The 11,658-nt window shown below is 36.8% G+C and overlaps 1 protein-coding gene across 1 annotated transcript in view; it reads right to left on the bottom strand.

The window, feature by feature from the left end:
- Nucleotides 1-1,665, bottom strand: part of LOC106778651 — a 5,635-nt gene extending 3,970 nt beyond the window's left edge. The window contains exons 1-6 of the mRNA XM_022776269.1: nt 1,451-1,665; nt 929-1,034; nt 739-840; nt 586-645; nt 364-442; nt 69-216 (exon numbers count right to left, since the gene is read on the bottom strand). Of these exons, the coding sequence (XP_022631990.1) occupies nt 69-216; nt 364-442; nt 586-645; nt 739-840; nt 929-1,034; nt 1,451-1,653 (698 nt within the window). The 5' untranslated portion in view covers nt 1,654-1,665. The remainder of the gene's footprint in view (nt 1-68; nt 217-363; nt 443-585; nt 646-738; nt 841-928; nt 1,035-1,450) is intronic.
- Between the last annotated feature and the right edge of the window lie 9,993 nt (nt 1,666-11,658).

Raw genomic sequence — 11,658 nt, 5'->3', positions numbered from 1 at the left:
GCATTAGATCAATACTTCAAATGTAAATATAACGACTACAATTTGAAATATAAGAATGGATGTTTTACCTGTAAGCATATTGAAAAGCACCAAGAATTCTTCGCTCATCATATGTTGCTTCATCTCCTAATAATCTCAAGGCATCAGGTGCATGCACTGCCAATATGCATCCATCAAACACTTCTACAGAACCATCTTTGCAGTACACAACACATCCTGCAATAATTTCTCTAACCATGTCACTAGAATAGCAAGAATTACATAGTTATTATTAGAAAAACGGCAATGTGCATGCCAATCAATCATATTGAATTCACCTTCTCTCTGTGAAGAGGAAGGAGTTGAAATGGATTACTCAATCACCTTTTTCAGTTGTCGAAACCAAGTGAACCTCACGGTTAGTTATCATGTGATTACCTTCCCTTTCAAGCTCTTCTTCGACCTGATTTTTATAACAATAGTCAGTGAGAAAAGTTGATTTATAACTTACAAGTTGAAAGATCTCTTGCATGAGAGACACTGAAAATGTCTCTCCAAGTGATGTAGTTGTAAATTTAAGACAGTATGAAAATAGAAAAATAGCACCTTCTCTACATAATTTTGTGAGCGCCATCTTACAGTTAGCCACTGTGGTCTGCCAAAGAGCTGCAGAGAGGTCTTATATTTAATTATTTTGGATTGTAGAACTATAGTATATGGCAGAACATAAATCTGGAAAAGAGTCTATTGTGTTACTACCTGAAGTAGATGGTGGTTGCGACAGAACGAAAGCACTGAGAAAGCAGAGAAGCTCATAACTCCTTCANAAGCGCAGGACCAGATAGAAGAACAAATTGGAATCTAAAGGCATTGGATATTATACATATACACTTCTCATAGAAATGATATATATATATGTAGAAAATACATATAACAACATTGAACTCACAAGATAGGCTTTCTGAAATAATTCTGAGTAACCCCTTGACTTGATGAATTCCTCCAGAGGCTCATTGCGGTCAATATCTGGGTTATTCTCAAGCATATCAAGATAGCTGCATGGGAAAATTGAAAAGACAGAGCCAACTAAATGATCAGGGTTCAGTTATTCAGGACAATAACAAGAAGACTACTATATGGTATACTTGGTTTTTTTTCTCAACTTCATCATTATGCGGTTGAGTTCAAATTCAATTATGTAGGGAAGTGAATGCTGAACTATGGCCAATTTTATCCAAAGCTATAATTATTGGGATACCAGTTGTTTCTCTGGATATGTAACTCCTAGAAAGAAAAAGCATATCAATTTGGTGATTTTTTGTATGATTTATTATTCCTCGGTTCACTGGCAATCAAAGACCAAAGGAAAGATGGAAATTTAACAATGCAAAAGAAAAGTTGAGTGTAGCAGTTACTTCTATATAGTTCAAAATTTGAAGCATTTAACAGATAGAAGTAGGTAACAACTTGCCTAATGACATGATCTTTGAACTTGACAATTTCCTTGATCATTTGCCAGAAGTAAGGATTCAGTACATTCCTCTTTTGTGCAAACAAGCTGGACAAACCATTTCTACTTCCCCATTCGCAGCCACGACCTTTTNCTAGGCTAACAGAAAAAGACATGTNTGATAATTCCATATCTACTCCAAGATTCTCAAAAAACTCCATCATATTAGGATACGTGACCTGTTCAATAATCCATGTTACATTTATATATATAGCCTCACAAGCATTNGTTGCCTTTTAACACCAGATTTGTCAAATTTCAGCAACCAAATCTCACAGAATCAGTAACTATGTTTGGATCCTCAATTTGGCTCTTTAAAGAAGTTTGTTTGACCAAAAATAACATGTATAGATTGGCAGCAGAGGCTGAAACTGTGTAAATCAAATTTTCACCATACAAGTTGCTCTCAACATCAAAATTTCAACCACTCACCATCCAAATTTTCAGATTATGATTCAAAATGAACTGATTACAGATTTATCAGTTCTGGACAGCTTATACAACTTGAATAAAACTTGAAGAAAAGAAATCTAAGAAGTCCAGTGAGTATTGAAGGCTGGACAGATTTAAAACAGCAAAGAAATTCAACAAACCAGACACAACTAATCTAGTGCAGTACGATCAACTGCAGAAATGGATTGCTAGAAGTGTAAATGGATGCTACACTTCAATTGACTTAAGCCAATCACTGTTCATATGGTAAACAATTTCACCATCACAGCACAATCACTTCATGGCAATGCAGAACCAATTTCAGACTCAAACAGATTCACAGAAAAATGCAGAAACCATTTCAACAGTTTAATACAAACAAATTCCGGTTGTTCCAATGATCAATGCACTGTAATGCAACGTTGAATCTTAGAAGCTCTTTAGATCATTGCTTCTTTATGTGATTCTTTTTGAACAAAACTCAATCAAAAACAATAAGGTTGTGCCAAACCAATTTTCTACTCAGAAATTTAACAAACAACAATTGAACACATGACCAAACATGACTAGATAAGATCTGAAAATTAAAAACTCAATAGCACAGATCTGGCCGAATAAAATGAGAAGAATAAAGCAAAGAAAAGCTGGCTCAACAGAAAACTCAAACGCAAACTGGAAACTGGAAAGAAATCAATGGAACAGTACACACATCAAACGAAAAACAAAGAAGGGAAAGATGTGACAGTATGGAATTAAAGAAAAATGACTTAGTTGGATCGTGCTGCAGATCATCCTAGCTCTGAATACCACTTGATACGTTCATGCTATGCCTCGGTAGCCTCGGTAGAAGCTGTGCCATGGCTGATTCCGAATCTGGCAGCAAAGAAGACGTTGCAACGTAGGTGTTTGGATATGGCAGCGGAAGAGAGTGATTTAGGATGGCTAAATGGAATGAAGGAGGCTTTGTATGGTGTGGCTACAACTCAGACGACCCTCACACATGGAAGGAAGTTGTAGGGGAGGAAACAAAGCATGGAGTGACTCTTGGAAAGGAGAATTGACAATGCATTTGAGCAGAGATTTCTTACTATCATCCAAAAGTATTCATACAAGCTATGCCAAGAGGTTTTATAGATGAACCTCTCGGCCTCACCAAAGGAATTCTCAGATCAAACTAATTCAACATGTGTTAAAGATGCTTGGCTTCTAGAAAGCCTTATGAAGCATGTGACAAATGAGTTTTACATGTGGGGAAATTCAATTACTAATGTCGCCCCATGGAAAGCTAAGCACACCCCCCTTTGTGTAGAAATGTCCACTTTACCCTTCTCCATGTTTTGGCAAATTTGTATCATCTCCTTGGTCTCCAAGCTTCCATCCAAAAATAGCAAAAAGTACTTGACCTTGTGGAGAATACTCATCTTGAAGCTTTTTGGCCATCCCTCTTGTGATAGGTCCTATGGTGCTAGACCTTCTTGTATCAATTCTTCCTTTGGATTGGCCTCAATATTAGCTCCAAAACTCTTGTTAGACTTCTCTTCTAGCTTCTTGGCCAATTAGCCCATTTGGATCTCCAAGTTCCTAATGGAAGCTTCAATGCTTTTGTGGTTGGATATGGAGACTTGCATGAATTGATGGAGAGTATCCTCCAACTTAGAAGTCTTGTTTGATAGAGAAGGGTGAGGTTGGTATTGTTGTGGTGGTGGTCTATTTGATGGCCCAGCTTGTCCTTGGCCCATGCTTGGGTGCGGTCTCCAACCTTTGGTTGTAGTTACTTTGTCAGTTTTGATTACCAATATAGTTCACATCTTCTTGGGTATTGGCCTGCTTAACACACTGACCATTTGTATGTTCTCCACCACACAACTCACACCCTTGATGTTGGGCGTGTGACACATTTTGAAGCTCTTACGGCTAAGAGACTTTGTTCATGAGAATGTCAAGTTGTTGGGTCATTATCTTGTTTTGGGCTAAGATGGCGTCCTGAGATTATAGTTGAAAAACACCTTTTTCTTGACCCCTTTCATTATGCAATTCACTGTCATTTGTAGCCATGTTCTCAATTAGCTCATGGGCTTCTTTTGGTGTCTTCCATCGAATGTTTCCTCTAGTTGAGGCATCCAACATCAACTTGGTTTGGGATCTCAGTCCTCCCAAGAACATGTTCAGGACTATAGGCTCATCAAACCCATGAGTGGGTGTGTTCCTCAGTAGCCCCTTGAATCTATCTCAAGCTTGACTCAATGTCTCACTAAAATCCTGCTGGAAAGATGAGATTTCCTACTTCCTTTTGTTAACTTTGGATTGTGGGAAGTATTTGTTGCAAAATTTGGCTACCACATTGATGGGTGTCGCGGCCCATACAAATTTAATTGCATATTAGAAATGCAGTATAGCTAGGGAGTGACCCCTAGGTCGTCTCTCAAGGACCAACTGCGGTTCAGAATCAAGTCAACCACGAAGGGGAGTTTGTGAAAGGTTTCACCATGCACGAAAATGAAATTAAAACAGTAAAAACGAAAATTCACGCTGGAACTAGACAGCTCTGACCTTTGCTCAATGTTTTAACCATAACTTTTTCTACAGAACTCTAAATGAGATGAGGTTTTTTTTCNTGGAAAGTAGACTCAATTATCTTTCATTTGATATATAAAACGTAACATTTGGAGCTCTGGTCAGGTTGCAGTTATTTTTTTAAAATCGAGTCCAGAAAGTGAAAATGCTAAACCAAATACTAGACTAAACAAATNTTTGGAGCTCGAAGAGGGTTTTGGTCTTGGCGTCAGCAACGAGCCACTCTTCGATCTGTCTCTTCTTCTTCTACACTCTCCTTCCATGCTTTGGCCAAAAACCCTAGAAGAAAGGTTTGCACTTGAGAACCCTATAAGATCTTCTGTGTCACTAAGCGAGCGGGAGGGAGTGCGAGTGCAACGCGAGATTGAATGAAAAAGATGACGAAGCTTGAGAGAGAGCGAAACTGAAGGAAGAATATGATGAAATGATTCGGTGAGAGTGAGATGGGTTTGCAAGAGGGAGGGAGCACGAGCGTCTTAGTGAATTCAGGGAGGGAAAGGAGCGCGAGAGTAAAGGGGAAACATATTTGGGCGAGTGATATTTTCCATTACATACGGGGATTCGTATAAATCATCCATATATAATATTTGCATTACATAGGGATTTAAATCCGTATGTAATAATCTGCAGATAAATGAGTATTTTCTTGTAGTGGGTTTGCTTGAAAACTAACAAAGTTGAAAAATTTCTTGCACCTATATATTGGAGGTAGTCATCATATAGGGATTAAAATAGTGCATTGCAGCCCATATGTCTAACAAAACCAAGTTGTTGAAAAATTCTCAAAACTTGACACCAAGCTCCAACTTTGCCAAGTCTTACCACCAAAAATGACTTGTTTGAAAACCAACCAATTTTAAAAATTCCTTACACCTGTATTTTGCCACTAGTCGTCATTTGGTGATTTAAAGAGTGCAATGCAGCCTCTAAGTCCCAGAAACTAAGACTTTCGAAAATTTCAAAATCTTGGCACCAAGATCCAACTTTGCCAAATCTCGCTACCAAAACATGGTTTGCTTAAATACTAACCAAATTGAAAATTTTCTTCCACCTATATTTTGACACTAGTCTTCCTTTGGGGATTAAAAAAATGCATTGTAGACCATAAGTCTAACAAACCATGTTGTTAAAAAGTTCACAAATCTTTACTCCAAACACCAACTTTGCAAAGTCTTGCACCTATATTTTGGAAGTAGTCGTCATATGGGGATTAAAAAAGTGCATTGCAGCCCATAAGTCTAACAAAACCAAGTTGTTGAAAAATTCTCAAATCTTGACACCAAGCACCAAGTCTGCCAAGTCTTACCACAAAAAATGACTTGTTTTAAAACGTACTAAATTTCAAAATTTCTTGCACCTGTACTTTGACACTAGTCATCTTTGGGGATTTAAAGAGTGCATTGCAGCCTCTAAGTCCCAAAAACTAAGACTTTAAAAAATTTCGAAATCTTGGCACCAAGATCCAACTTTGCCAAGTCTCGCCACCAAAATGTGGCTTGCTTGAATACTAACAAAGTTGAAAAATTTCTTGCACCTATATTTTGACACTAGTATTCATTTACGGATTAAAAAAGTGCATTGTAGACCATAAGTCTAACAAACCATGTTGTTAAAGTCTTACCACCACAAATCTTTACTCCAAGCACAAACTTTGCCAAGTCTTACCACCAAAAATGACTTGTTTGAAACCAACCAAATTTAAAATTTTCTTGCACCTGTATTTTGACCCTAGTCGTCATTTGGGGATTTAAAGAGTGCATTGCAGCCTTTAAGTCCCAAAAACTAAGACTTTCAAAAATTTAAAAATCTTGGCACCAAGTAGCAACTTTGCAAAGTCTCGCCAGCAAACATGGTTTGCTTGAAAACTAACCAAGTTGAAAAATTTCTTGCACCTAGATTTTGCAAGTAGTCGTCATATGGGGGTTAAAAGACTGCATTGGAGCCCATAAGTCTAACAAAACCAAATTGTTGAAAAATTCTCAAATCTTGACACCAAGCACCAACTTATCCAAGTCTTACATCCAAAAATGACTTGTTTGAAAACCAACCAAATTTAAAAATTTCTTACACCTGTATTTTGCCACTAGTCAGCATTTGAGGATTTAAAGAGTGCATTGCAGCATCTAAGTCCCAAAAACTAAGACTTTCAAAAATTTCAAAATCTTAGCACCAATATCCAATTTTGCCATGTCTCGCCGCCAAACATGGTTTGCTTGAAAACTAACCAAGTTGAAAAATTTCTTGCACCTATATTTTGCAAGTAGTCGTCATATGGGGATTGAAAGAGTGCATTGTAGCACATAAGTCTAACACAACCAAGTTGTTGAAAAATTCTCAAATCTTGACACCAAGCACCAACTTTGCCAAATCTTACCACAAAAAACGACTTGTTTGAAACCAACCAAATTTAAAAATTTCTTGCACCTGTATTTTGACACTAGTCGTCATTTAGGGATTTGAAGAGTGCATTGCAGCCTCTAAGTCCCAAAAACAAAGACTTTCAAAAATTTAAATATCTTGGCACCAAGTACCAACTTTGCCATGTCTCACCACCAAACATGGTTTGCTTGAAAACTAACCAAGTTGAAAATTTTCTTGCACCTATATTTTGCAAGCAGTCATCATATGGGGGTTAAAAGAGTGCATTGCAGCCCATAAGTCTAACAAAACCAAGTTGTTGAAAAATTCTCAAATCTTGACAAAAAGCTCCAACTTATCCAAGTCTTACCACCAAGAATGACTTGTTTGAAAACCAAACAAATTTAAAAATTTCTTACACCTGTATTTTGCCACTAGTCGTCATTTGGGGATTTAAAGAGTGCATTGCAGCCTCTAAGTCCCAGAAACTAAGACTTTCAAAAATTTCAAAATCTTGGCACCAAGATCCAACTTTGCCAAATCTCGCTACGAAAACATGGTTTACTTAAATAGTAACGAAGTTGAAAATTTTCTTCCACCTATATTTCGACACTAGTCTTCATTTGGGGAGTAAAAAAGTGCATTGTAGACCATAAGTCTAACAAACCATGTTGTTAAAGTCTTACCACCACAAATCTTTACTCCAAGCACCAACTTTGCCAAGTCTTACCACCAAAAATGACTTGTCTGAAAACGTACTAAATTTCAAAATTTCTTGCACCTGTATTTTGGCATTAGTCATCATTTGGGGATTTAAAGAGTGCATTGCAGCCTCTAAGTCCCAAAAATTAAGACTTTCAAAAATTTCAAAATCTTGGCACCTAGCACCAACTTTGCCAAGTTTCGCCACGAAACATTATTTGCTTGAAACCTAACCAAGTTGAAAAATTTCTTGCACCTATATTATGCAACTAGTCGTTATTTGGGGATTAAAAGAGTGCATTGCAGCCCATAAGTCTAACAAACAAAGTTGTTGAAAAATTCTCAAATCTTGACACCAAACACCAACTTTGCCAAGTCCTACCATAAAAAATGACTTGTTTGAAAACCAAACCAAATTTCTTGCACCTGTATTTTGAAACTAGTCGTCATTTAAGGATTTAAAGAGTGCATTGCAACCTCTAAGTCCCAAAACCTAAGACTTCCAAAAATTTCAAAATCCTGGCACCAAGCACCAACTTTCCCAAGTCTCGCCACCAAACATGACTTGCTTGAATACAAACCAAATTTAAAAATTTCTTGCACCTGTATATTGACACTAGTCATCATTTGGGGTTTAATGAGTGCATTGCATCCTCTATGTCCCAAAAACTAAGACTTCCAAAAATTTAAAAATCTTGGCACCAAGATCCAACTTTCCCAACTCTCGCCACCAAACATGGCTTGCTTGAATACTAACCAAATTGAAAAATATCTTGCACCTATATTTTGACACTAGTCTTAATTTGGGGATGAAAAATGTGCATTGTACACCATAAGTCTAACAAACCAAGTTGTTTAAAAATTCTCAAATCTTGATACCAAGCACAAACGTTGCCAAGTCTTAGCACCAAACATGGCTTGTTTGAAAACCAACCAAATTGAAAAATTTCTTGCACCTGTATTTTTACACTAGTCGTCATTTGAGGATTTAAAGAGTGCATTGCAGCCTCTAAGTCCCAAGAACTAAGACTTTCAAAAATTTCAAAATCTTGGCACCAAGAATCAACTTTGCCAAATTTCGCCACCAAACATGGCTTGCTTGAATACTAACCATGTTGAAAAATTTCTTGCACCTATATTTTGACACTAGTCGTAATTTAGGGATTAAAAGAGTTCATTGCAGCCCATATGTATAACAAAACGAAGTTGTTGAAAATTCTCAAATCTTGACACCAAGCATTAACTTTGCCAAGTCTTACCACCAAAAATGACTTGTTTGAAAACAAACCAAATTTAAAAATTTCTTGCACCTGTATTTTGACACTAGTCATCATTTGGGGATTTAATGAGTGCACTGCATCCTCTAAGTCCAAAAAACTAAGACTTCCAAAAATTTAAAAATCTTGGCACCAAGATCCAACTTTCCCAAGTCTCGCCACCAAACACGGCTTGCTTGAATACTAACCAAATTGAAAAATATCTTGCACCTATATTTTGACACTAGTCTTCATTTGGGGATAAAAAAAAGTCCATTGCAGACCATAAGTCTAACAAACCAAGTTGTTTAAAAATTATAAATCTTGATACCAAGCACAAAGTTGCCAAGTCTTACCACCAAACATGGCTTGTTTGAAAACCAACCAAATTGAAAAATTTCTTGCACCTGTATTTTGACACTAGTAGCGATTTGGGGATTTAAAGAGTGCATTGAAGCCTCTAAGTCCCAAAAACTAAGACTTTCAAAAATTTCAACATCTTGGCACCAAGATCCAACTTTGCCAAGTCTCGCCACCAAACATGGCTTGCTTGAATACTAACAAAGTTGAAAAATTTCTTGCACCTATGTTTTGACACTAGTCTTCATTTAGGGATGAAAAAAGTGCATTGCAGACCATAATAAGTCTAATAAACCAAGTTGTTTAAAAATTCTCAAATCTTGACACCGAGCACAAACTTAGCAAAGTCTTACCACCAAACATGGCTTGTTTTAAACCAACCAAAGTGAAAAATATCTTGCACCTTTATATTGACACTAGTCGTCATGTGGGGATTTAAACAGTGCATTGCACCCTCTAAGTCCAAAAACCTAAGACTTTCAAAAATTTCAAAATCTTGGGACCAAGCACCAACTTTGCCAAGTTTCGCCACGAAACATTATTTGCTTGAAAACTAACCAAGATGAAAAATTTTCTTGCACCTATATTATGCAACCAAGTTGTTTAAAAATTCTCAAATCTTGACACCAAGCACCAAATTTGCCAAGTCTTACCATAAAAAATGACTTGTTTGAAAACCAAACCAAGTGAAAAAAATTTTCACCTCTATTTTGACACTAGTCGTCATTTGAGGATTTAAAGAGTGCATTGCAACCTCTAAGTCTCAAAAACTAAGACTTCAAAAAATTTCAAAATCTTGGCACCAAGCACAACCTTTGGCAAGTCTCGCCACCAAACATGGCTTGCTGGAATACCAACCAAGTTGAAAAATTTCTTGCACCTATAATTTGAAACTAGTCCTCATTTGGGGATTAAGAAAGTGCATTGATGCTCATAAGTCTAACAAAACAAGTCTTACCACCAAAAATGACTTGTTTGAAAACAAACCAAATTTAAAAATTTCTTGCACCTGTATTTTGACACTAGTCGTCATTTGGGGATTTAAAGAGTGCATTGCAGCCTCTAAGTCCCAAAAAGTAAGACTTCCAAAAATTTTAAAATCTTGGCACCAAGATCCAACTTTCCCAAGTCTCGCCACCAAGCATGGCTTGCTTGAATACTAACCAAATTGAAAAAATGCTTGCACCTATATTTTGACACTAGTCTTCATTTGGGGATGAAAAAAGTGCATTGCAGACCATGAGTCTAACAAACCAAGTTTTTTAAAAATTCTAAAATCATATACCAAGCACAAACATTGCCAAGTCTTAGCACCAAACATGGCTTTTTATAAAACCAACCAAATTGAAAAATTTCTTGCACCTGTATCTTGACACTAGTAGCCATTTTGGGATTTAAAGAGTGCATTGCAGCCTCTAAGTCCAAAAAACTAAGACTTTCAAAAATTTCAACACCTTGGCACCAAGATCCAACTTTGCCAAGTCTCGCCACCAAACATGGCTTGCTTGAATACTAACATAGGTGAAAAATTTCATGCACCTATATTTTGACACTAGTCTTCATTTGGGGTTGAAAAAAGTGCATTGCAGACCATAATAAGTCTAACAAACCAGGTTGTTTATAAATTCTCAAATCTTGGCACCAAGCACAAACTTAGCCAAGTCTTACCACCAAACATGGCTTGTTTGAAACCAACCAAATTGAAGAATTTCTTGCCGCTTTATTTTGACACTAGTCGTCATTATGGGATTTAAAGAGTGCATTGCAGCCTCTAAGTCCCAAAAACTAAAAGTTTCAAAATCTTGGCACCAAGATCCAAATTTGCACAGTCTCTCCACCAAACATGGCTTGCTTGAATACTAACCAAGTTTAAAAAATATCTTGCACCTATATTTTAACACTAGCCTTCATTTCGGGATGAAAAATTTGCATTGCAGACCATAAGTCTAACAAACCAAGTTGTTTAAAAATTCACATATCTTGACACCGAAGCACCAACTTAGCCAAGTCTTACGAACAAACATGGCTTGTTTGAAAACCAACCAAATTGAAAAATTTCTTGCCCCTTTATTTTGACACTATTCGTCATTTGGGGATTTAAAGATTGCATTCCAGCCTCTAAGTCCCAAAAACTAAGACTTTCAAAAATTTAAAAATCTTGGGACCAAGCACCAACTTTGCCAAGATTCGCCACAAAACATTATGTGCTTGAAAACTGACCAAGTTTTAAAATTTTCTTGCACCTATATTATGCAACTAGCCGTCATATGGGGATTTAAAGAGTGCATTGCAGCCCATAAGTCTAACAAACCAAGTTGTTGAAAAATTCTCAAATCTTGAACCCAAGCACCAACTTTGCCAAGTCTTACCATAAAAAATGACTTGTTTGAAAACCAAACCAATTTCAAAATTTTTTGCACCTCTTTTTTGACACTTGTCGTCATTTGAGGATTTAAATAGTGCATTGCAGCCTTTAAGTCCCAAAAA

The sequence above is a fragment of the Vigna radiata genome, unplaced genomic scaffold, assembly GCF_000741045.1.
Source record: "Vigna radiata var. radiata cultivar VC1973A unplaced genomic scaffold, Vradiata_ver6 scaffold_505, whole genome shotgun sequence".
Lineage (NCBI taxonomy): Eukaryota > Viridiplantae > Streptophyta > Magnoliopsida > Fabales > Fabaceae > Vigna > Vigna radiata.
The sequence above is the reverse complement of the archived record's forward strand: the minus strand, read 5'-3'. Positions and strand labels throughout refer to the sequence as shown.